This window comes from Anomalospiza imberbis, chromosome 8 (genome assembly GCF_031753505.1).
Source record: "Anomalospiza imberbis isolate Cuckoo-Finch-1a 21T00152 chromosome 8, ASM3175350v1, whole genome shotgun sequence".
Taxonomy (NCBI): domain Eukaryota; kingdom Metazoa; phylum Chordata; class Aves; order Passeriformes; family Viduidae; genus Anomalospiza; species Anomalospiza imberbis.
Genome location: NC_089688.1, coordinates 27,363,924 through 27,390,369, shown reverse-complemented (window position 1 = coordinate 27,390,369; position 26,446 = coordinate 27,363,924). Strand labels below are relative to the sequence as shown.

The following is a 26,446-nucleotide window of genomic DNA, read 5'->3' as shown; positions in this document are numbered from 1 at the left end:
TCTCTCATATTTCAGTGTATTTTCCTCCCTCATAACTGACACAAGATTTTAAAAAATGCTTCCATGTCAGTAAAATGTTACTAAACTTGCAAAGCACCTCTAATTTCAAGATATTAGAAATAAATCATGCTCCTTCCATACCCCGTCCTTTTGCAGAGAAAACAAATTCCAATACTGGAAGTCAATTTTTCATGTCTGAAATACAAACCTAAGGGTTTTATGCCACATCAAAGCATTGTACATAAACTGGCATCTGCAACTTCTAAATTAGACTGAAATGGAAACGTGAGAAAATTGTGTTTCAACCCACAGTCAGTAACAGCCGAAAACATGGCAGCTATGAGATGCCAGGCTCAGGTGTGTGTTAAATGATTTGGGAAAGAAAGCTACTTAAATCCTCAGAAGGTGATTCTTGCAACCTGTTATGCAAAGATTTATTTGTGCTAAGGTATTCCTCTCCTGTCTGACTGACTCTATAGAGGTCTTGAGCCTAATGATTTTATGTCACCTAAACAGGAATAAACAGAGGCCTCCAATAAAATGATTTTTATTTCCTAAACTCAAATATTTACAAATGGTTGGACATGTCTGTATAGTCAAGGAAAGGAACTTCTGGATAATACTCACTTCCTGTAAAATGTACCTGCTTCTTAAGTGATCCTGGCTTAAGGCACTGGCCTAACAAAAGCAATCATTATTTCCTTCTGTGTTTGGATCCATTAACTACATAAATTGATGCAAAAGAATTTTTCTTCCACCAAGTAACATTTCAGGATCCAAAGCACAGCTGCAGTTACCATTTGCAATAGAAACTATTGTGTTTTAGACTCAGTTTTACAGTAAATCTTTACTTCTTCTCAGATTAATACCAAAACAGGAAAACATTTAGCAAAAAGTCACATGTGTAAATATGAGATGTTAAAGCTCAACTGATACAGTACTTGAACTTCCCAAGACCACATCCCACGGAGAGCTGATAGGCTGCTCTTCTCCTTTTGCTCCACCTTCCTTATCAACACCTTGTACCCCAATGCCTGCAACAGTGGTCACCATCTGCAACTCCAGGTCAATCTATGTGAAGCAAAATGACACATTAAATGAGTGTATGAAACTAACTTGAGACCAAATTACAAATAATTTGAGACAGATGTCAAAACCAGAGAAATCCTAACAAATATCAGGCATTTACTTTTTTGGTTTTTTTTAGGGAAATGAATTTTACCACAATGCTTGCTAATGACAGGGAGTATGGGGGTGGGGAAGCAGCAGGCAGCATGAAAACCATGTACGTGGAACTCCAGTCCATGTGCAACAAAAATTAACAATGCTCTGTCAGCGTTTGCTCGACAGCTGTAGAAGAAAGCATCACAAATTTCTGGATAAATACTTAGATAAAAATGGATGTGGTTTTTAAATTTTAAACTCATAGAGGAATATGACATAAAAACTCACATACTGCAACAGTATTTCCCATCTCTGTATCAAATAAGATGTACAAAGGCACTTCAGATGCATTAAGGGTACACCTCCTCTTATCATAAATGGGATATTGGTGAGAACTCAAGTCCAAGATATTCTGAGATGCACAAAACACTTTAAATAATAAGGCAATATTATACTGCATCACCAAACTTACCTTCTGATTATCCTAAATTTGACCTAACCTAATGTAAGATCCAATTCCTACATGCTAAAACTTTGCAAGTGTTTAATCAAAAAGAATACACTTGCAGCCAATTCTGGTACTAGGGCACTTACCTGCATTTGAGAGACCCAAACGCTCAACGGAAGTTTGGATATTCACTGCACCATAGCACTACAATAACTTTAGATAAGAATCTGATACTACTGGGAGTGAAACAAAACCAGTTTTTGCTTCCAGAACTAAGAATAGATGTTTCTCAAAACAGGAAAGTAAGAGTGACTAGGGAATAAAACCAAACCAAAACCAAAACCCTGTTATGCTATAAGGAGTAGATCACCTTTTCTGCATTTGAAAGGAAGCACAAAAGTATATGTAACCCTTAAAAAACCCTGCAAAACAGTATTTCTTTATAAGATAGTGGACCAAATTTCCTTTCTGATGTTATTTGGAGAATAATTCATGTGGTGGAAATGTTCATCTGTGAAAGCAGAATACAGTATAAAAGATTCAACTTTGAATTTCCTTATGGAAAATTTACCTTTCTAATTAGGTGATTTTCTGTATCAGCTACATAAATAACATTATTTTTTATAGCGATTCCTTGTGGTGAGTTGAAAGCTGCCTCTGAAAATCCTCCATCTCTCCTTCCACTGTTTGGACCTATAAATAAAACACAGTAAACTCAAAAGTAATTTTTGAAAAAACTAACTTTAAAAATAAAGTGCATACATACTAGGAGAATTACATATTCCAGGAACTGCTTTCACAGCACCTTGTACGTTTTATATTATTACTATTTGGTGTAGTCTCATTTTAGTCATTGTGCTATTGTAATCAAAATAGCCTGGTGCTATTAAGCTCTGAACTCATTCTGCACAAGTTCTCTGCTTTTTTAAGCTCATATTTTAAAGAGGAGTCTTAATAGGGTTCTAAATTGTTCTAGAGGAGTCCTAATAGGGCTCTAAATTGTCTAAAAGACAATAGCAACAATGGAAGACAAAAATAAAAAAATATGTTTTTTTTTTTATTCTTGACTACATCAAAGCAAGCCAGTAGGAAAAAAAAATCCAAAGCTCAACTCCATATCATTGGTTTAGATTTTGGTGTAACCACAGATGAAATTAGTATTTGATTAGCAACATTTTCTCATTAAGAAAACTAATTAGGAAAAAGATTATATGGAACTAATTACACAAAAGAACACTAAGAATGATAGAGTGACATTCTTCTGCATACAAGAGTCAGGAAATAGAAAGGAACATAATAATCTGAAGGTAAGCACTGTACTTCAGAGGTGGTAGCATTTAAAGTGCATTAGCAGGATGTGTCAGCAGAAGACATTTAGGTATGAGTTACATGCGTACCATGATTTATGACGCAAATAACAATTTCAACCTTTGTGCATGCCCACATTTATTACTGCATTATCAACTTCATTACATTATTTTCTGCCCACTGAATCGTTTAACTGAGTCACTGAAATACACAAACTTTTACAACCTCCTGTCAGAAATCAATTCAGACCTTATCAGACACACAGAACTGAAGTACTGGTGTTTCAGATTCCAGCAGCTCCCCTTTTAAGTGTCAGGGTGCACATTCCCAGGGAAGGGAACAGCACACAATGCCACAGGAAGGAGGGTACCAGTTTAGAGCTCAGGACACTCCTGAATTCCTGTTTAATGACTGTCCCAGAACACTAAAGGGTAGCTTGTAGGCAGAGACTTCCTCTCACGTATCAAGCAGAAATCAAATTCTCTCTTATTTGTTGTAAGAAATTCTGTTTGCACATCCTAGAGGAGAAAAGCATTTAGGCTAATGCCTTAATGACAAATCAGGCTAACTTGGATAAATAGCCTGTCTAGACAATGCAGTGTTACTTCAAATAGCAAGAGAATTTTTCCACCTTTCTTTAAACAGAAGAGTATTTTTATGAGATTTGTAGGATCCTGCCCTGGGGCAGGCATTAGTCAATTCCAGACTAAGTAATACAGGACACATGAGCACACAGGTCCTGATTCTGAGACATAAACAAACCGCTATTTTCAATAATCTGAGGATTCAAATGCTTCCTAAATCTGTCTATTTTGGTTGTCCTAACAGTTACATCCTTGCTGCACTAAGATGTAACTGACCATTTTAATAAGTTTAAAAACAGAACAATTTCATTGTGAAACAGTAAATCATACAAAGCGTGTGCAAACAGTCTTCATTTGCATTGTAAAGCACATCGTTATTTCACAAAAAACAACTACTGATGTTAGTTTTCTAAAGCTTAAATGTAACTTATATAAACTTTGTAACAAATGTAACTAAATTTAAAATATTTTCACTCTTTTCATAACTTGTTTATACATTATCATCTCAGATTTGATGAGAAGACAGGTCTTTTTATATGTACTAAGGCAACAGCATTCTCAGGTGCCTATGTCCTTACTGGAATGCCACTGCTCTTAGTAATTCTCCTCTGCTTTTGAAACCAGAGGAGATCCTAAACAAGAATGTTCTTCCATTGAAAAAATTCAATAACCAAACAAAAAACACACATGAAAAACCTCTCCCCACAACACCACCACCACAACCCAAAATTCACTTCTATTGGAAAGGGAGGCATTACAGTCTCTGGTCTTTTCCCTGCCTTGCTGCTTGATGTAGATGTACATCCTTTATATCTAAAACCATTTGCAACTCCTTCAGAGGAATACAAAATGCATTTTTGTAATTCATACTGGACATCACATGAAAACATGAACTTTAGTCAATGAAGGAATGAAAACCAATTAGGTATCTCTGACAATTGCATTAACAGTCTCCCACTGATGGTCTTACACCTTATCCCCTCAAATTGAGTAAAGGTGATTTTAGTACAAAACAAAATTCTGGCAATGCTTACAAACTGCCAGGTCCTGTAGGAAAAGAATCAGCCCAGGAGGCACAGCAAACACTCTACTTCTAAATTGAAATTGCTATAATAAACTTACATATATGTCCTTACCTCCAATAGTGTGTAGAATTTGTCCATTTTTACGAGTAACCAAAATCCTGTGATGTCCAGTGTCTGCTATGACCAACCTTCCTCCTGAATCATCTACAGCCACTTTGCCAGGAAACAGCAGAGGAGAAGGTGGAAGGGAGTCTTTGTACAGCTTTATTCCAATGTTGTTATCGTTGATTTGTCCTCTTTCCTTGTAGAATTTCAGTGTTATAGAAGTAAATAAAAACAATTTCTCTCTGTGTCCCTCTCCAACAAGAGAAAACAGCATATTTCCACGAGGCCCAAGAATAACCAGAGTTGGCCAGCAGGACACTTCCAGCTCATGCCAGAGTGTTGCATCTGCATCATTTACTACAGGGTGGACAATATTGTATCTCAGAACAGCACTTTTAATGTTATCCAGAACTTTTTCATTTGGGAATTTTGCTGAATGGACACCAACAATAACAAGACCATCTGCAAAGAAAAATGAAGTTGTGCACTGAAATGTATTTGAATAATAATAAAAAAAAAAAGAAAAGGAAAAATGAACCACACGTGTCTCATAATCTGACTGACTGCTTCCCAGAATGAGAGAGGATTTGAACAAACAGAAAGCAATTACATCCCAGTAGGAATATAGATAGTTATGTATAGAAAATACAGAAACTCAGAAATAACACTTAGGTAAAATTACCAAATTTTAGGACCATTACCTCCCCAGCTGGCTGACACGACTTGTTCTCAATTCCTGAACATCTATATACTAAGCTATGAAAATACTTTTGAAAATACTTTCAAAATAATTGTGGGTAAGCTGTAGCTGTTCAACTGATACTTTGGGTTTTTTTAAAATACTTAGGACACCTGTTTGTCTTCTGATTCCTACACACAAACATAATGTTTTAGAAAATTCTTTTTCACAGTTAACTAGAAGCCACAAAAATAACAGAATTACCTGGACATAACTACTTCTAGATAAACAGTAAAAGATATAATGAATAGGCCTCCGAAATCAATACAGTATTCTGTATTTCAAATAAAAATGGCAGCACTGACAACTATGACAAAATGACAAACAATACTCATTACAAACAAGGCAGGCTTGAATATATCAATTTCACAACTAAAAACTTAAAAATCCACTATAACTGATACAGTCTTATCAGCTCCATTGGAACAGAATGTTGCAGTATCAGACAGCTGAAGTGGTACAGTCATTAACTGCTGAAGTCCAAACAGCAGGTCAAATATTTTAACTGTAAAGGGATCAGCACCAGTGCTTGTCTCTGTGCTTCAAAAACATCATTAAAGCTAGAAAGACAATTCTGTAGTCAACAACTGAACAGCACAAGTAAGGTAAAACATCCCCTCATGAGGAAAACGTTATATACATTCAATTTAAAACACTATAACAATATACACTCCATTTAAAACACTTTGTTTGAAGGATTACAGCAGAGTACAACACTGGATTTATGCCAAGCTATTTCTGAATATTAAAAAGTACTTCCTCTTATAGAAGTAATTTCTGGACTGCTGATAACATGAACTGAATATGCACTGGGGTTTAAAATAACTTTCTGAATGCCACTTGAAATACAGAAATAGCACCACTGAAGATAGCAGCGAGAGCATATCAGATAAAGATGCTGGGTGACATTCAATCCTATGGAAAGCAGTCTTCATTTTGAAACAGATCTCCTGAAGTTCCAGACAACAGAACTATGGCACATGTACTATAATATTTACAATGATTTAGGATCACCCTAACCTAATAGCCTCCTTTGTTTAAATTTCTCTTGTTTGGTGATCACACAGCTGAAGTTTCAACATGCTCCATGTAAGGGCATTTGAACCACATTAAAACAAAGTCAGCAGAGTATGTATGTACACAATGCACATCAATTAGATCAAAGTTTGTTCTTGTAACTAAGAAAAAATAGGCAATATACCTCCAAGTATTCAAACAAGAGACTGAAGATCCAAATGCATTACGAGACACATGCTTTGCTCAAGCAAGATGTTTTGTTCTTTCAACTTTTCTCTTTCTCAACCTTCTCAAGTCAACAACTCTCCCCTTCCCTTTCTCCTAGTAATTAGTAAATCTCATTTGCCTTGGGTGAAGAAGATGCACACTGATATAAGACCATGTACTGAAAAACTCTTCCATGGCTTAAAAACCCACCACCCTTACTGCCCTGTATATTTATACATACTACTGTAATGTAAAGATTGAGACATGTAGCACAGCAAAGAGAAATTAAATAATCCTGAAAGGGTTGACAATCAAGACACTAAAACAGCAAAAAAGAACCAAAAGGGAGATCTACAGTGAAAAAAAACCCAATGTATTTTCCTTTTTGTTTGAACTATCAATCACCTTAACCTCTTCCTGCATCCGACAGCTATCCTTTGCTTCCTAATGGCTTAAAGTTAAGATTAATGTTCCACACACCTGTTCTTCTTGCCTTTTACCTCCACTTTCACCCCAAGCATCTTTTCTCACTCCAGTTTCTACAGGAACAGGATAGCTGAAATCCAAAGAAGACTTACAGGGGTAGTCCAAATACAAAAATCACTTATCACGCATCAGCAAAGTAGTAACTCCTGTGACAGAAGTTTAGTACAAGTCAAAGGAAAAAATATGTCTCCAACTGGACCTTTAGTTCAGAGTGCTGCAGCCTCTTCTACACCAGTATAAAGATATTCAAGCATTTTTAGATGAAAACTTGTGGGGAGAGGTTGTGAGGTTGTTAAAATGAGTATTTTGTTATCACCTGATTTAACACCTTAGCATTAAAAAACAGACAGCTATATTACTACACTCACAGTATACTATAAAATAGTTATCATTTAAAGGTATTATTCATTTTATACCAATATTATCTTCCAAAATCTTTATCTAGACCTTCTTCCCTACATGCCTGATCCACAACAGTCCACTTATCATTTGCCATTCACCTTCCACTTAAAACTGACAGTCTCCCAAAAAAATGCCATGAAGGTTTTTCCCTATAAGACAAAGTTCCTATTGTTTGAAACATTACACTGCATCTCAAATTTCTCCAAAGCAAATATCTAAGATTTCCAAGGTAGAAAAATTAGCTTGAATCTTCTGTGATGTACTAAGTAACCTATCTAAAGCACAACATAAATTTCAAAGATATTTCTTTCTCTTGTGAAAAAGGTAACACAAGAAAATAAACACTGCCAAAATTCAAACCAATCAGAAACAGCAATGGAGATTCAAACATTGTAATTTTATTTACTACATATATACTGTATTTAATACAATATTTTAGGACTGAAAGTAACACTGTTCTTCATCTCCCTGTTCAGCCAATTAAAATATCCCAGATAAGTGAGTAGCTGACACGCTCTGTGTAAGACTACAGCTTATCTCTGACAAGCCATCATGACAAGACACTGCATTCTAAACAGAAATTACCCTGCATTTTTATTCAGTCAGAGGGAGAGACAGATCTCATTTCAGATGTGACTTTGAAGACCATAATTCCCTCTCTAGAATATAGGGCTATTAATGGTATACAACATGATGCCAATAGCAAAAAAATTCTACATCAAGCTTACATATTTTGTTATTTCAGTTCTAATGGGAAAAAAAAGTAATCTATATCCTATTCTACCACCTATCTATATCCACTCTACCACCCTTACTATATTCTTCTCAGAGCTGGTTCCTCAGTCAAGGGTAGAAAGTTACCTACTTATATTAATTTTGAGCCTGTATCTCACATTCTTGAGTAGCTTTTTGAAAGTCACCTTATTTACAGAGGTATCAGATTTGGTCTTTAAGCACATATCCTGTTTGCCCAATTACACGGACACAACAGACACTTTATTTAACCCATTTAAAAATGTGATGGAAGTACACACAGTCACCTTTTTTAGGCTACTTAAAAGATTAGAAGACATTTTTAGACACTCCTGAAATACTGCCAGCAGTTTAGTAACCAGCAACAAAGTGACTCAGCTCCTCAGCCTGCAACAGTGCCAGGAAATTGTATTCCAAGCCAGCCAAAGCACTTTTACCTTTATCAGAGTACTGGTGTTCTAAGGCATGGAGGTCAGGCAGCAGGTGCAAGCAATTGATGCAGCAGTAAGTGAAGAAATCCAACACCACAACTTTTCCACAAAGGTCTTTGTGAAGAGAAATAGGTCCTTCAGTGTTTAACCATTGCAGATCTGGAATTCAGAGAACAGTGGTAGCCAGTTAGGGGAAGGGTAGGGAATGGCACCAACACCACACAATGTTCCTGGTACTTTTAACCTAAAAAAAAATTTAAAAAAAGAAAGAAAAAAAAAGAGTTTGACATCCCTTTTTATGCAGGTAGAAAAGCAAACAAAAATTTTTATTTATGCAACTCATCCTTATGTTCTGCAATTCTTCATAATTAGTAAATTAAAATAATATTAGTAAGATTCACTGCATTATAAAAGTGTAGTTTATATCTTTATACAGGCGCTTTTAACTTGAAAGAACATGTAAGCCTCAGAAAAAAAGTCATACATTTTAAAACATTATCTACATTATTCAACCCCCAACAATGCCATTTGGGTAACAATCAATTATTTAAAACTCATATAAAGACTCCTAAAAGTTTAAAAGTGTTAAACTCTCATTGATTTTTTCCAACAGTTTTCTTAAGAACTGATTTCAGAGATCATTGGAATATTCTTGTTCTTATAAGTTTGATCTTGCTTTTCAAAGTTTGAAATGACAGGTATCAATTCTGTCACATGGGAAGAAATACAACTTTTTCAGATATGCACAAAAGTACACCTGGTCATTTATTTTAACCACTTGACATGAGACATGAAAACATTCTTTCCTCTTTTGATCCCATCAGAGGTATCAAGATAAGGAATAAATATCCTAAAATGTAGTCTGCCAGTATTGTCTCTTAGCATTTCTGAAAATTATAGAGGGAAAAGATAGTTATGAAAAAATGCAAAGCTAACTAGTCTTTGAACTTTCACTTTGACAGTTTCAGAAAATAAGTTCTTACTGATCCAGAAGTTATTCCTACTCAAGTCAGCAGGAGGCTTATTTTGTGTTTCACTAAGAGAAGGGCTGTTTTCTATCTCCATGTATTTATAAATATAAATGGACGCATGCATGTTTACCTTTGGTGAGAATAATGAGAATAATTCAAGTATATGCATTATTCCCACAGTGTGGGAGCTTTGCTCTTCACTTTTCAAAAGAAAAGGGTAGTTTATATATTTTACAGCACTTCTCCCTTTTCGCTCTTTCCCTTTTACAGCATTTCTCCCTCTTCACTTTTCACTCTTTCCCTTTCATATATATTGGCTACTTATTTGACCTCTTTTTAGAGGACAAAATAAGCCTTGACAGAACACTGAAACAATACTAATGGCAAAAGCTAAAATTCAATTCAGGGCCCCAAATCTAGACAGAGAGCATTCCTTTTGCTCCGCTGGTTAAAAGCCGTAATCCATTCCCATGATATGAATTTTAAAGTCACCCAGGGTGATTTTAACCCTAAAGTTCACCTCCTGAGATGTCTTGTGGTATGATGTGAGCTCCCAAAGCTGCAGGGAGCCTCTCAAAGGTTAAAAAGACCCTGAGCAAGACTCGCAAGATCTTACAAGGCTTAACCTTTGATTTCCCCCTTGCCACAAGGAGAGACATAGGGGGCAAACCACCGCAGGAGGACGAATGACATCTCCAGCACAGTTTGTATTACCGGGGGCATGAAAACTGACAAGCGCGGGTAAGTCTTGGAGCAGAGAGCTGGGGAACATCCTAAGGGATGCTCTGGGAAAGGAAGAGAGCTCAGGAGAACGCAGGGACAGTTAGTAGGGTTCTCACTGCGACCACAGGCGACAAATATAAATACACAGTACAGACAGGAACAGATTTAGAAGAAAGGCTTTACAGAACGTGATTTTGCAGCCAGTAGCAGGGAGAAGATGTCTAGAGGGCTTCTTTTGCCTCGCCCGTCGCTCCTGGTGCGTCCAGGAGTGACATTTCCTGGGGCTACAAGTGCCATTTAAACAGCGGTTCACGGGGCCGGCCCTGCCCGGTCCTCGCAGGCAGCGGCACCTCCCGGCAAACCCCACACGGGGAGAGCTGGGGCTCCGCCGCCTCTGCCGGGGAGACCCCCGGCCCCGCCCGGGCCGCGCCACCCACCTCCGCCGAGCTCGGGCACCGTCAGGTCCCGCTCGCGGCTGTCCATTTTCTTCAGGTACTGGTAGACCAGGTTCTCCTTCTCTTGGGCAGTGTCGGCGTCCAGCAGCGCGTACTCGAGCTGTGTCTGGGCGGGCAGGAGCCCCGCCAGCCCGCCCGCCGCCATCGCCTCGCCCGGCCGCTGTTTACCGGCCTGGCGCTTCACCGCCGCACATTCGGCACCGCCCGCGGCGCCAGGGCGGAACGCCGCGACTGGAAAAGCAAATAAAGCACAAAGTGCAGACACGCGATAACTCGTCTCTCTTAAAGCCGGACCTCCTCACTTTTTCCCTGTTTTTACGTATCCTTGGTATCCACAGCCGCACATTCCCAAAGGGAGCGCACGGTGGAGATTCCCGCGCAGCAGATTCAACACAGCCCGTGTTTCCCGCCCGGCTGCTTTACTGTTTCTAAGATGTAAAAATTGAGCAGCACTGGAAAAAGTCGAAAGCAGACTCCAGTACTTTAAACGGTGGGATCTGGGGCTCTTTTTGGGGGGCATACTATGGAGAAGAGGAGAAGTTGAGCGACAGCCGCGGTGACGAACCTGCGGAAGCGAATGCGCGGCCGCGGCGGGAAACGGCCGAGGAGGCGCCGGCCGCGGGACCGGCAGGAGCCGGGACATCCCAGGGAACATCCCGGGACGCTGAGACATCCCTGCGGGCATCCCGGACACTCCGGGGCACCGGGACTTCCCAGAGGGCATCCCGGACACTCGGAGGTGCTGGGGCACACCGTGGAGCAGCACCGGGACCCTCTGGAGGAGCATCACTGGGCACTCCGAGGGGACACTCCGGAGGAGCATCCCGGGACATCCCGACGATGATCCCGTAGCTGAATTCTCCCTCGTTTTGTTTTAAATTTTTTTCTGCTCGGGCAGGAATTTTTAAAATCTTGCTGCCCCCGCTGAGGCCGGGTGGAGCTTACGATGCCGGGGGGAAGCTGAAGGAAATGGCTCACCCTGGAAGGCTTTGCAGACTCGGGCCCTGTGTAACAGGAGAAATCGCAAATCTACAAAGACACGCACGCTGAATTATTTTTGGGATAGGATCGACCATGCTCCTGTCCCATCGGGGACTGCTGCTTGGTTTGTGGCCCAGCGTTGCTTTTTTAACATGGGCTTCTGGAGCTTTTCCTCGAATAGTGAAGAGTGGAGGGGAGAGAAAATATATTAGCAGGAGGAAAGGCAGGTTTGTGGACTGTTGCTTAAAAGAAAGGGGAATATTTCATATGTTGACATGTCTGAAGATGCTTCATTGGAAGAGGACATTTGGGAGTACAAATCCATTAGGAAGCGAAAGCATCAGAGTCATTCACAGAGCATCTCTACTCCTGTGCAAGAAGTAAGTGTTGGCAAAGGCAGGCCAAAAAGAAAGAGAAATAGGAAAAAGAAATTCACAGGAAAAACTGGTACACCTCAGAAAACCAAGCAGAGCTCACGGCCAGGTCAGGATGTGGATCAATGTAAAGAAGACAGTAGTGAGCCCTCCCAGGGAAGTGTGGGCAGCCTGGCAGAACAGAGCTCACAAAATGCAAAGCCCGTTCACGATGGATTCTGTCCCAGCTGCCAGATGCCCTTCTCTTTGCTGTTGGTCCAGACACCTCAGTGGCACGTCTATGAATGTTTGGAAACTCCAGGACCCATTGAAAAAGGTAGGAATAGACTAAGAAGAAAGCCTTCAGAGAAAACTTATAAACTTCTCATGAACTGTAGCTGTAAACATCATCTTTTTTATTCAGCTCAAAATCTGAAATGGTAGTTGGTATGATTTTTATCATGTTTTATTATGTTGTTATTGATCAGTCCTATTTTTATACAAAATTTTTGCTTGTTTGTGAAAAACGTGGAAATCTGACATGAAAATCTCATTTCAAAATCTAATCTCAAACCTCTGAGAAAGTTTCATGGCTGTTTATCAAGTTTTAGTATTTCATTGAACAAACTGAAGATGCATATTTAAAATAATGAAGCTTGTTACAATGACAGTGTCAGAAAAAAACCTTCATGCACAAGGGTGCTACTTTTGACATGAAGCCTCTATCTCCTGGTATAGAATTTATTATATTGTATTCATGTTGATATGTGATTTGTTCAGTTGTCTGTGGACATTTGGCAGCTGAAATAATGCTAATTTACTTGAAATGTTAACTTGTGGCCCACTATGGTTTAGAAATTTTAAATAGAAATAGACTAACATTTCTGTATCATAAGACAACCATTTTCTTTTGAGCTCTGTACAAGAGGAATAAAACTGACACATTCCAAATTCTAGTTTAATGGGGAAATACCATAGCTAAACAGATTCAGGCATCCAATTTATGTGCTTAATACACCTCATAACTTTTGTAAAACAGAAAGCATACAGTCAGGAAATGTGAGTAAACGCTGTTTTAGGTAATGCAACCATTCTCCTTTTTATATTTTGATAACTTTCTTGAGTTTCTTCTACAGAACAATGACATGTAAGTCCTTACATGCTGATTTTGGCAGTGCTTTTAATTTAAGGCAGGTGTTTTAACACCTAATTTCTGTCTTACTCCCTTAATTAACAGGTGAAAAATCCTTCTGGTGGGTTTATGCATTCACTTTAAAAGCCTGAAAAGTTAGGCTAGTAATTTATTACTGGGAAAGGCCTAGGAAAGTGGTATGGGTTTTTTTTTCCCCTAGCATCTCAGTGCTGAATGTTTTCTTCTTATAGGTAAATGCACAACTTTTTTTCTCCTTTTTTTTTTTTCTTTCTGTGTAATATCAGACAATTTAAAATGGAATTTCAGGTTAATCCAGAATTGAGGTTTGGTGTATTTGTTTGTTGCTTATATTTGAAGTGTACTGGCCCTTTCTGGTGCTACTTCTCTGAGCTTGTTGCTTGAATGTGAGACAGTTCTAAACCAGAAGCCGTGTGATTACAGGGGCACAGCATTGAAACAGGGTCAAGTATTCTTGTTAATGGGCTGTATAATTCAGGCATGGTACTGTATGAGCAGCAACTGTGTGTTTTTAAGGTGGAAGCTTCTCATTGCTCAGCTGAGAGCAAGAGGTCTTGGTAGCTTGAAAATTACTTTTTACTTGTGCCTTCTGTCCTCCAGCAGCTGTATTTACAAGAAAAAGCTCCTAAATTTTTATTTTAAGTGTTCCAATTATACTTGCAAGGGTGTTAACATTGCTCCTTTGTTTGACTCTTTCCACAGAGTGCCCTGATGGTTTACAGTGCACCTCCACCATTCCATCTCACTACAAGCGTTACAGCCATTTTCTGCTTGCAGCAAACAGGGCAGGGGAGTATCTTGTAAACCCTTTGGGAACCACTGTGGAGATGAAGATGACATGTTCTACTGCTACAAAGCCCAGCTGTTTCCCAAGTTATGCAGAGGAAACCCCAGGGAATAAGAAACCCTCTACTGAAATAAAGCACGCCCCAAATGATGACTGTGCATCAATGGTACGGAATTCACCACAGATGAAGTCTCTAAATATAATTAGTGGAAGTACTTCCTTTTTTGCAGGTGTTGAAAAACCTCAACAGACACTTCAGCTTCCACAGAGGGCAGATAATCATTGTAAATTTGAGTTTTTTGATTTTGCATCCTCTCAGGAAAGTGAAACAGGAAAACATCTGTATATGGAGAAAGATACAAGTCAGCCAAGTCTGCTGCAGTCAGGAGTGGACTTCAATGACTGTGAAATTTCTTACTCACCACTAAGTACATTTGAGGAAAGTGAAGAGGAAGAGGAGAAGAAAGTAAAAGTATCACAGAATAAATTTTTCAAAGTGCAGAACTCAGAAGAAGGCTCCAATTCTGTGGTGTTTAAAACATTTGATGCACTTATCCTACAGAGGAAGCCTCAGTATGAGCATGCAAAAATGGAAAATTTCATAACTAAAAAAAACCCCTGTGAGGAAGAAAATACACTGAACCATCTAGATCCTCAGCAAGGGGTGGTAGCCAGTGGGTCCTCTTTTGCTTGTAGTTACAAGGAGGCTGAACAGCCAGAATTGATTTCCTCTGCTGCCAAAGCAGGAACCACAGAGTCAGAAGATGCTGGTGCTTGTGCTCTGGATTCTGCCCACGTGAGTTTTACTGGGACGTCATCACTGCTAGACAGAGAAGATGCTGGCTCTCTTCTGACACAGAAAAGTAATGTTTTGAGGGAGCCAAGTAACATTTTAACTCGTACAGACAAAATGACTGCCAGTGCAATTGGAAAAATAGTTTGCCAGGCAAATTTGCAGACAGCAGTGGAGAAAAAAGGAAATCTTAATACAGCTGCTGTGTGCTTTCCCAGCCCCATCTCTTCTAAATCAGTGCCATCTCTTTCATTAGCAACTATGAACACTAAATCCAGTCCTGCCAAAGAACTTAAACAAATGGACATTGGTGTTTTCTTTGGGTTAAAACCCAAAGCAAAGGAGGAACACAAAGGAGAGGCATGTTTGAATGAGAAAAAGCAGATACCAGCTTCAGTATCTCCTAATGGAAAGAGGCCTAGACAGCAAAAAAGGAAGGCTGAGGGGTCTGTGGAAGATGTGGAAGCAGTTACAGAAAGTTCAAGTAAAAATGAAGCCATTGCAGATGTACGTTCTGGTGGCCAACGAAGGTGGAGAAAAAAATTTAAAGAATTACCTACTACAGGTGAAGAACCAAGAAAAAAACACTGCCCCTTCTACAAGAAAATACCAGGTGAGAGGTCACTTGGTTTTTCATAGAGGTTAATTTATTTTGGCTGGAGTGTTGTGTTTTTGTCCTAATTTTAGACTTCAGTATTTTTATTATTGATAACTGCTTTCTTAACCAGTTGCCATGTCTATAAGAGAGCAGCTGAACAACATATTTGGGAGGCCTTTGAAAGTGTGTTTGTGAGCAATTTGTGAAGTTTTTATTTCAGTAAGTGAAAATATCTTTTTGCAACTGTTGACCGATACACAAAACATGTTAATCTTTAAATGGCTCCTTCAATTGTATGCAGAGTAACTATTACCTTTTAAATGGGAAGGAAGAAAAAAACAAACCAAAAGCAACATCTGATTAGAAATTGGTTCTGAACTATGCATGTTTACTGGCTGGATTCTCTTCCCTCTTTGCTGTAGGAACTGGTTTTACAGTTGATGCCTTCCAGTATGGAGAAATTGAAGGCTGCACAGCTTATTTCCTTACTCATTTTCACTCTGACCACTACAGTGGACTAACAAAAAACTTCAGGTTTCCAATCTACTGTAATAAGGTAAGGCTTTTCAAGATTACTAGATACCATTATATCCATATGCAGCTGTACTCACTTTTGTACTGATAGAAGTAAATAGAAGATCAATGGTTAGGGTCCTTTATTGGGCCAGTGGATATGTACAGGGGAAAGTGCATTTTGTTTGTGAGAAATCCTTACCTTGATTTGACTGATACCATGAAAAAAAATCAGGTTTAAAAAGGATCTGTAGATGTCACATAGAGCAATCTCCTGCACAGTGTGGGTCTACCTTCAAAGTTAGATCAGACTGTGGGGAGTGTTTTTGTCAGTCAAATTTTGAACATTGGCCAGATTTTACTATGTCTCCTTGCAACCTGTTGCAGTGCTTACCTTTTCTGGTTTTTTTTTTTTGTTTGTTTGTTTGTTTTTTTTTCCCTAATAATACATTTGAAATTTCTGGTTTTGCAACTTGACATTGTAGCTTTTTGTGTGTGTGTGTGCGCATAATGAAGAATCTGGCTCCATTTTCTCTGAACTATTTCAGTGATCAAAGTCTGAAATAGATTCTGCATAAGCCATCTCTTTTCCACATTAAGCAAGTGGAATTATTTTAGACTAATGCTTTGTGTCCTGTACTTTGGGCTGCTGAATGGCCATGACTGCCATTAGCTGTTGTATGTCCAACCAGCTCTTCTTTACTTGTAACATGGTAGGGCACCTTGCCTAATCAACACATCCAGAGCTTGCATCAAAAAAAACTATTTATGGTTCATTCTGGAAGTTTCCTGGAATGCTTGTGTCCTGTCTTGCCCTTGAAATTGCAGTGACTGCAGTCCTCCATGATAAGGTCCAGGGGCCTGTTACTTGTAAAGTTCTTTACTTGTTCAATGAAGCTTTTACCTGCCTCTTCCTCTTGACTTGATAGTCTGCAAGAGATCTTCTTACCCCTTGTTTGCTCCCTCTCTGATTCCAATCCATAGCCTGTTGACAGGCTTTTAAAAGTTTGCTATCTGCAGACAGCTTTTCTCAGGTTGCTTTTTGCGAATTGCAATGCTGCTGAGAGGCTTGCTTATGCCCAGGGCTTTACAGTTTCTCTGTCAGCCAGTCTGGCTTTGAGAGGTTTTGTTTCTAAAACAAGCAGTGCTTCTTTTAGACTTTGTTCTCTTTTAAATCCTGTCTGTGTTGCAGGTAACTGGCAATCTGGTGAAGAGCAAGCTCCGAGTCCAGGAGCAGTATGTCCACGTGCTGCCCATGGACACGCAGTGTGTGGTCAATGGGATCAAGGTGCTGTTGCTCGATGCCAATCAGTAGGTATCACTGCATTTCCTGTGGAAAATTTCTTACATGTAGTTAGCTTTTGAAATGGGTGAGTTATCTACAAAAATGAAATGGTTTTTTAAAATTAAACTTTTTTTTGTGTACATTGTGTTAACCACATGTAGCTCCATAATTTTTGTTTGAGAGGTTGAATGTTTTTCTAGTGGTCTGAACACTTCCTAATTTTGGTGTCTAGTTGGGAACCTAGTAGATTTGATTATCAGATACATTAGGTTTCTATAGCTTGAACTGATGATAGCGAAGTCTTGAGCTAAAGAAAAATGTGGTACTTTGGATTCTATGAGAGACATAACCTAGCTAACATTTTGATAATTGGATTTTGAAGAAAAGGCTATTGAAATCTGGACAAGATTTCTACTGAATTTGGTGATAAAGGGTGAGATTTTGTCTGTTAGACTGGCACTATGTGTTAATGTTGGATTTAAAGTTCAGTAGCACCTGACTTCCAGTCCTGTGCTCTTTTTGCTCTGCCTCCTGCTACTTCTTTTGGCCATGGGCTAGAGGAAGACTCCCTTCCCTGCAGTACATATATTGAAATCCAGGACTGTGTCACAGCTGGTTTGAACATTGCTTGGTGTAGGATTTGTTTATACTTGGGGAGATAAAACTCCAGTAAGTCCTCAGAGAACCCCCTCTAGGAATGAAGGAAGCCTTGTTGCTTATATAACTTGTATACTTCTCATTTTTCCTGTTTGTCCCTCTGATTCTCTGCTCCAATTACAAGCTGTACAAACCTTAGCTACAAAGTTCAGCTTCTTGAAGAGTTCACCAATTCTGTCCTTTTAACTTCGTTTCATGCCAATTTTTCTTTTTTTTTTTTTTTTTTTTGAGATTTCATTTACCCTTTGCAGGTGACTGATGTCTAAAACAGTCCCACTCAGGTTTTCCAGGCTTGCCCTTAAGAAAGCTTTGGCAAGCAACTGCAGAAGGCACAATGGATTCATTGTCACCAGTAAGGGAGTTATATTTATAACCAGGGACTTCTTGATCTAGAACAACATTTAAAATCTGCAAATAGAATTTAAAAGAAAATGCTCAAGTAAGTCCTGCAGGAAGGAAGATGAATCTGCAGCAATACAGTTCTGTTTCTCTTGAGCAAGAATGCTGCTTCTCTTTGGTGTGCTGTTTCCCCTTTGAATCAAATAATAGAATGATTGCAGCTGAGGCAGGATCTGTGCTGTGCCTAGAAGGTGGGGCATCCCAAAAAGGCACTAAATGTTTGATTGCTTTACTGTTGCTGTGGGTTTTTTGTTTCTTCTTTCCATCTCAGGTGAGAACTCAAGCTTGTGTGTGGCCATAGGATTAGCTGCAGAATTCCTTTAGAAATCAGGAATTTCTAGCTAAAATAATCTGCATAGTAGCTATGATCTAAAATGCTATTCTGCATGTGTTTCTACTACTGAAGGGCGATCTGTCTCTTAAAGTAGTTTATCAGTATAGAGAGTTGACATCATTTGTATGTGGGTTTTTTTGTTTGTTTCAGTTGTCCAGGTGCAGCAATGATCCTTTTCTACCTGCCAAGTGGGGCTGTTATTCTGCACACAGGGGACTTCAGAGCAGACCCTTCCATGGAGCGCTACCCTGCTCTGATGGGCCAGCAAATCCACACCCTGTACCTTGATACCACGTAAGTTGTCTGGAAATTGATTTTTTTTTTAATTTATTCTTTGTCTTTTCAGTTAGTAAGGCTTTATATGAACCACATACATGTAAGTGTAAATGACATTGCTGTGATAACACTTCTTAGCTCTATTTATTGTTGAATAAAAGCAGAGATTTATTAAAAGTACAAGCATGTGTAGCTTGTTCATTGATTATGCTGGTACATTAGAGAATGAAAGTGGGTGGTGGAAATGATGCTGAAGTATTTGCTCAGATCACCATATTTATAAGTGGTATTAAATTCAGGGTGTCAAAACTCCTACATTAGGTGTTCAGCTTTAAAACAAGAGGTTTATGGAACACTAGTTTCCAATGGATTCAACTCTATTATAAAAAGAAGTGTGAAGGAATTCAAAGGTGAAAGAATGCCAAAAGGCTGGATCAGTTTTGGGGATTTTCATTAGACCTTTCTCTGATTCATTTATAAAAAATTGGTTTTGTGTGAATGATGACTAATGCCCAGCTGCAGACTTTCATTTCTGTTCCATGTTTCTGTGAATGAGTAAGGACTTATATTATGGTTTGTGTATGACAGAAAAAGATAAAAGCATATAATCAGGACGTGATACAAATATCTAGCTTGCAAGAGCATTTGGTATTTATGAAGAAGAAAATGTAGAATTCAGTTCCAGAGAGTGAATAGTTGTAGAGAAAACACTGATATGCTCAGTGTGATTTTTGTTGCAACAATTTCATCTGGGCATCTCAGTGTTTCTAAGAGACTGCAATTATATAGAAGAGTTATGTCTTTTCTACTTCCTGTGTGCATGGAGTTTTGAGGGCCTTCCTGGTAATTTCAGATGTCTTTTATCTTTTGTAACAAAGTGATATATTTTGTTTCCATGCTCCAGATACTGTAGCCCTGAGTACACTTTTCCTGCACAACAAGAGGTTATCCAGTTTGCTGTCAACCTTGCCTTTGAGACAGTGACTTTAAACCCACGGACTCTGGTTGTCTGTGGCACTTACTCCATTGGAAAAGAAAAAGTTTTCTTAGGTATGTAAAAGAAATATAGTGGATCCAATAACTAATTTAATAGCTAATTTAGTGCAACAAGATGGCTTTCTTGAAGATATGAAAGGGTGTTTAGTCTGAATGTTCAGATATTGTGTAAATTAAACGTATTTAATAATCCTCCTGCTATTTTTAAAGTTTTCTAATCAATAAGTTTTAACTTCTAGAAAGAAATAGTGTTTTACCATGTTTACAACCTTTCCCCAACACTGCATATACATGTGGCCAGTTCATATACTAACTGTATGAACCTCTTTGATTGTGGTGAGAAAATTGCTAAGGGCAATTGAAATAAATTAGGTCTTTGTGACATTTCTGTTGTTAATGATTTCAAGAAACAGCAATGGGACATTGTTCTTAGACTTCTATTTTGAGTTTTTCCTTTCAGTTTATCTTGTATATCTTTTCTAACTAAATGAAGATCTTGTGTGCTATGCTTCACTCGGTTACAGCACCAGGAACCAACATGATTGCCCAAATGTCTGCTTCAGAGCAGGCAGATGTGCACTACTTGTGCATATTTAAAATCATCAGTACAAGACGTACTCTCACTGAAATTTAGTCACTCTTCAATGTGGGCTGTTTGTCACATATTCAAAAAACTGCACATTTCTGGCATCTTTGGAATAGATACCAGTTCACCTCCATAACGTTCTACCAAAGAAATGTGACTTAGAATTTATCAAGATACTCTTCCTTCTTTTTCCAATTGTCATAAAAAATTCTGCTGCTAAAATTTAGGGGAAAAGGTTTTTAACACCCATTACAGGATTCTCTTCTTAATGTTAGAATACAAAACACTATATCCTTTTGAATATGGATTTCTTTTCTAATAGTAAAAATTATCTCATACAATAATCAGGACTATGTCCAACACAAGCCAAAAAAAGAACTCTTACAATTTTCTTTATCTGATTTCTTCCTAATGAATCCTAAAGCAATTGCTGAAGTTCTGGGCTCAAAGGCAAGTATGTCCCGTGACAAGTACAAAACCCTGCAGTGCTTGGAGTCAGCAGCTGTCAATTCCCTCATCAGTGTGGACTGGAAGGGTACTTTGCTTCATGTTCTTCCCATGATGCAAATTAATTTTAAGGTAAGTTCAGAAAATGGGCTGTTGATGAATGTGCTAGTAAAATTCTCTTGGCTCCTCCCAACCAGTGCTGTGTTTGGTTCTTTTTAACCTCTTGTCAGATCATATTTATTTAGTGGGGCTTTGACATGTAGCAATACATTGAAAATGAAATGCAATTAAACATTAATAACTTCTCCAAACATGATGTGGTACTTGTACAAGATAAGGTGAGGCTTGTTCAAAGACCTGCTCTTTGCAGGCCTTTTTGAAGTAGATTTATGTAATGACTGCCTGATCTGTCCTCTTAGCAATTAATATATTGTGACATGGAGTTCCTGTGTTCAGCCTGTGTTTTACCTGGTCCAGTGTAGGAAAAGTCTAAAAGGATTTTCTGCCTGTGAGCCTCTGTTTTGAGGCAGCCCATGAACATGGCCAACTACCAGTCATCTAATATTTGTCACAAAAGCAGGTAACCAATTAATTTTAAAACATGATTTCATCTAAGTTGATTTCAAATGCACATTTGGTTGAGATTTGAGACGCTGAGTTGTTGTTGAGCATTTTTTCTGGGAATTTCTTAGTTTGGAAAGGTTATTCTAAATAGACAAAATACTGAAGGGACAGTAAGGTAAAGCAGCAGGCTCTAGATTAAAGTAACCTGGAAGAAAGAATAAGACCAGTGGCTGTTTATGCCTTACAGGCTTGGATTCATTTTCCTGTTTTGCTTCAGGCCTGCTGTGCCATCTCAAGCAAATCCTTCAGACCAAGATGGTATTTAGCTGCAGGACTAGTCAAGGTCAGAGTTGACCTAAAAAGGAGTAAAAAAGGCTATATGGTTTGGATGGAGCTGCAGGAGATGGAGCTTAGTATCTTAATGCTTTAACTTTGTTCCATGATGTTTTCTGTGGTGGAGCAGAAAATGAGTAATGGAAATACGTATGGATTTATTTTTAGTGTGTTGTGCTGTCTTAAACAGGAATTTATTTTAGTTTCTTCGGCAGATTTCTGGGTTGCTGAGTCACCTGTCCCAGCATGGATGGATACTCACACAGCTGGACTTTCAGGGGGTGAAGGAACCCTCAAGGGCAGCTTTACTTCCCCGAGGGAGGCAGTTGTGTCAGGCAGCTGTGATCTCAGCTCTGAGATCAGCAGGCTCTAGACAAATCTCCAGTGTGACAAAAGCCATGCCTGGACCCTGAAAGGGCCAGGAAAGATGAAAGGCACAGTGATCTAGTGGGTCAGAGTGCTGGTCAGACAGCAGGGCCCTCTGTGCTGGGGCTGTGCCCTCAGGGGCAGAGTCGAGTGCCATCATTAGTGATGTTGTGTAAGCTGGGCATGCTGGGGACACTTCCAGAGTGCCAAGCTGCCAATGAGGCTGCAGCTAGAGGAGTGCCTGGGTGGAATGTACTGTCAGTAAAATGTGGAGAATTTTAAATGCTTGAAGATGAGTTCATATGATCATTTATCTTACTTTTGGATTTGAGATATATTAAGAAAATATAAAAAAAAAAAACAAACCCAAAAACACCCAGAGATGTAGTACTTCACTGCAGTATTTGGTTTTACCCCAGTAAAATGCAGAGCTTGCTGTATGTACTGACAAATGGCTGTTCTTGAATAAGCCAGATGAGTTTAAGTAGTGTTAGGGCTGGTGGTAAATTAAATACTTAATCATGTTTGAGTCGTTTCCTAACTTATGGAATGTTTGTGTGCACTGCTGACTTTAGTGTCACTCTGAATATCAGGCTGTCATGGTGATTGAAGGAGGTTGGTGTAGCAGTGAAATACATTTTCTGTTCAAAAGGGTGAAGGTTTAGAACAGTGTTGGCTAAAGCAATAAACAAAGAATTTGGAATGTGTATTTAAAATGGACTTGTTATGAGCAAACACTGTAGTCATTTGTTTTGGGGAAAGAGGCCATCTTTTCCAAAATACATGCATGGTTCTTTTGCAACAAACAATTTTTCTGTACCTCAGAAATTGAGGTTTTTGCCTAACTTGACTATGGGGTGGAAAATTTCCAGGGAACTGAGTTCTCTGGGTCTGTGACTCTTTCATGTTGTTTAACTCAGCAAGGCCTTGTCCTGGCATTGAGGTGAAACTTTCAGAAGTGCTTGTGATTGAAATGCACAAATAGTTTTTTTATAAGCTTGAAATTGCATCCTTAATGTGAATGTTGCACACTTGATTTATAACAAAATTCAAAAATGGATTAGCATTGTTAAAATAATAATCATTGCATTTGAAGTACTATATATAGATTTCATTAGAGCAAGGGGAGAAAATATGTGCATAATTACCTTAATCTATGTTAATACTCCCAAAATGAAGTGTGAAGGAGAATTAGACTGCTACAGTTATACCTTTAATCAAGTGAGGACTGAACATTCACAGTGTTTTCAAAGTCACAGCAGTGAGCCATAATTCCTGTTGCTGAATTAAATGTCTTCTGTGGTAGGGTTTTTAAAAATTGTTTTATGTACCTGGTTTGGTGGATTCTGTATGTTGCTACTGGACATTGTACTGAAGGTGTTTATAAACGTGGCAGCTTTCCGCTGCCCTGTTTTATAGTTGCCAAGTGTCTGACAGGTTAGATAATTTTCTATCACAGCCCATCTATCCCCCTCTACCCTCCTTTTTATTTTATATGAATAAATCTTTTTAAAAAGCCTTTATTTTGTATTCTTCTCTCTCCTGCTGCTAATACAAAGTTTGGTTTTGACTTCTGTAACCTTGTAGGACGTTCAGATTAGGAATTTGCCTGTAAGATTTTATACAGGACATATGAAATTGATTTTCTGTTTTTAACTTGAAGCAATACTGACTTTGCTTTATGCAGGCATATGATTGTACATACTTGGAAACGTTTTCAAGGTAATTTTTAGAGTGAGAACATGAGAGGTGGTTTTCTTCTGGTTTTGGAGAGGTGGTAAAACATGGTTTGGTGTTCAGAGCAATACTTAGCTCTTGCAATAGCTTGCTGTAAGTTTTTTGGGGTAGGTTAATTAAATCTGGTTATTTCTGGGCATAAGCAGGTGTCAGAACCTCTGTGGCACTGCAAATTAACCAGATGATTTTGCACTAAAGCAGCATTTCACCATCTTCTATCTCCACTCAGCTGCTGACCTCTAGTTTAGAGGAGGAAATGAATGACTTGTGGAGCAAGATTTATAAGAAGGTGTGATTATTCCTTAGGTGTTCTAACCTGTAATGCATAGCTATTCATATGTGCCTAATTCAGATGAAGAAACTGAGATCCTAAGGGACAAGTTGTTTTGCAAGTGTCAATATTTGTCATTAAGAATTGCAAGGCAGATGATCATTAAAATAAAAAAAAATACCAGCACATGAAAATAAAATGTAATCTGAATCCTCTCCATCATGAAATGGCCAATTTTTAGTCTAATTAGCTATTTAATTGGATTAAGTATATGCTATTTTTTTTTTTTCCACAGGGCTTGCAAGATCACTTGAATAAGTTTTCTGAGAATTTTGATCAAGTTCTGGCTTTCAAACCTACAGGGTGGACCTACTCTGATTCATGCCTTTCTCTGGAGGATATCAAGCCTCAGACAAGAGGAAAAATCACTATATATGGTATAAGAGTGGCAAAGATTCAGTGCATTTGGCTTTGTGTAGATGCTTTTCCTATTTTTATTCTGGAAACTCCTGCTGATTTTTGTGTCTGCTGCTTTTTCTGGTAACTCATTGAGAAACTGAACAGATCTCTTCAAGAGAGATCTGTGAAATGAGTAATTGAAAACACCAAAAATGCAGATTTTTACATACATTTTGTACCTGTCCTTGCCATGCAAATAAAGACTTTCACCTGATACAGGTAGAGACTTCAAGGGTGGAGTCTTGGCCTGACTGCTGCTGGTGGCAGTGTAGTTCCAGAGCCAAGATTTCATTCTGTGTCTTGCTTGTTTCTGAGAGAGTGTCTTCTCCTCAGTTTTTATTGGTGGGTGGAGCTAAAACCCTTAACATTCCTTTAACCAGGTCACTGATGTTGCTTAGCTTGCACTGATGAATGACTTGGTGACTTAGTGCAAGGTAATTTTCCTAGAAGGGAAAATTGGAGGGGGGGAGGTGTTTTACCTTTGCTATAAACATTAGATCCCAAAGAGGAATTGAAAAAACCCTTTAATATAAAGTATTTCTTAGCTGGGATGCTTGGAGGAAGCTCAGTAGGCTGACAGATGGCTGTGATTTGTTTTCATTTCAGGGATTCCTTACAGTGAACACAGCAGTTACCTGGAAATGAAGCGTTTTGTTCAGTGGTTGAAGCCACAGAAAATCATCCCCACTGTCAACGTTGGTGACTGGAGAGACAGAAGCTTGATGGAAATGCATTTTAGAGACTGGATGACTGAGGGCAATAGGCATAAATAAATACAAGGAAGTATGAATGTTTCAAAGGAAGTAGGCTGGAATGGGAATTGAGTTCCTGTGGGTTTTATTTATCTCCCTTTTCCATGAAGCTTTCTTTAGGGAGGACTAAACTGCCATTCTTTGAAGAAAGATAAATTTGGGAAAAGGAAAAAAAAGGCACCTTGCTTTCTTGTGTATCTACTATTTTTTTTTTCCCATAACATACCATTTTTGCAAGTTCATATTTTAGGTTATTTTCATCTTACTCCTTTTCCCCTCTTCTTAATTTTCCTCAGGTTGTGGAGATGCTCAGATGTATAATGCTGGGGATTAAACAGTCTCCAGGATAATTTCTGAAAATAAGTTATTGTAATAAATGAGGCAATACTAAGCTTATGTCACATGCTGTCAACTCAGGCTTCAGAGAAGCTCATTTCATGAGGCAGAACAGACTATTGTGATTTAAATCTTGTTAAAAAAAACTGACCTTGTTAGACAGTATTGACTTGGGCTCCTGCAGCATAGGTACTTTAGACAATTGTTTACAAAAGACACTTGTACATTCTGCTCAAGACTTTTTGCTCAATTTTTTAGTGGTCTTTTTTAAAATAAAGAATGTATCTTATGCCTATGTGTTCTTTCTGAGCAAAATGCATTTCCGTTCAGTGCCAGAGTTGCTAACCTGAACAACCTGTCTGCGCTATCTTTGGTGAATGTGCTGTGTATGTTGCTGGTATAAAGATGCTCTTGTGTCCTTTGTAGTGCCAGTTCTCATCGCGTGTTCAAAGCACAGAAGTGGTTCCTCACCATGTAATCTCCATTGGGGTTTGCAGGGTTGTTTACATACAGGTTTGTCACCTGAATTCTGGAAAAACAAGAAAGGCAAATACTAGCACTGGCAGCAGAAAGGTAAATTTCACTTTGCATTTTTTGTCCTGATTCCTACCAGTTCCAGTGCTGCTTTTTCTGC

The 26,446-nt window shown here is 38.7% G+C and overlaps 2 protein-coding genes across 3 annotated transcripts in view; one reads left to right on the top strand and one right to left on the bottom strand.

The window, feature by feature from the left end:
• NHLRC2 (NHL repeat containing 2) overlaps positions 1-11,322 on the bottom strand; it is a 32,561-nt gene extending 21,239 nt beyond the window's left edge. The window contains exons 1-5 of the mRNA XM_068198088.1: positions 10,801-11,322; positions 8,676-8,828; positions 4,641-5,096; positions 2,184-2,305; positions 942-1,071 (exon numbers count right to left, since the gene is read on the bottom strand). Of these exons, the coding sequence (XP_068054189.1) occupies positions 942-1,071; positions 2,184-2,305; positions 4,641-5,096; positions 8,676-8,828; positions 10,801-10,963 (1,024 nt within the window). The 5' untranslated portion in view covers positions 10,964-11,322. The remainder of the gene's footprint in view (positions 1-941; positions 1,072-2,183; positions 2,306-4,640; positions 5,097-8,675; positions 8,829-10,800) is intronic.
• Positions 11,323-11,562: 240 nt separating this feature from the next.
• Positions 11,563-26,107, top strand: DCLRE1A (DNA cross-link repair 1A). Of its 2 annotated transcripts, none has more exons than XM_068198085.1 (9): positions 11,563-12,489; positions 14,026-15,516; positions 15,924-16,057; positions 17,207-17,325; positions 18,840-18,983; positions 19,870-20,015; positions 20,972-21,126; positions 24,561-24,702; positions 25,331-26,107. In XM_068198085.1, the coding sequence occupies exons 1-9, from the start codon at positions 12,075-12,077 to the stop codon at positions 25,495-25,497; spliced, it is 2,913 nt and encodes a 970-aa protein (XP_068054186.1). In that variant the 5' UTR covers positions 11,563-12,074; the 3' UTR covers positions 25,498-26,107. The 2 variants fall into 2 exon arrangements, with proteins under 2 accessions (XP_068054186.1, XP_068054188.1); XM_068198087.1 differs by lacking the exon at positions 11,563-12,489 and adding an exon at positions 13,378-13,535.
• Positions 26,108-26,446: the final 339 nt, after the last annotated feature.

Excerpts from the sequence above, each read along its gene's own strand:
- DCLRE1A (XM_068198085.1), top strand. The coding sequence starts at position 12,075 with ATGTCTGAAGATGCTTCATTGGAAGAGGACATTTGGGAGTACAAATCC. Across the intron at positions 21,127-24,560 it reads TGATGCAAATTAATTTTAAG|GGCTTGCAAGATCACTTGAA; the intron begins GTAAGTTCAGAA and ends TTTTTTCCACAG. Across the intron at positions 24,703-25,330 it reads AGGAAAAATCACTATATATG|GGATTCCTTACAGTGAACAC; the intron begins GTATAAGAGTGG and ends TTTTCATTTCAG.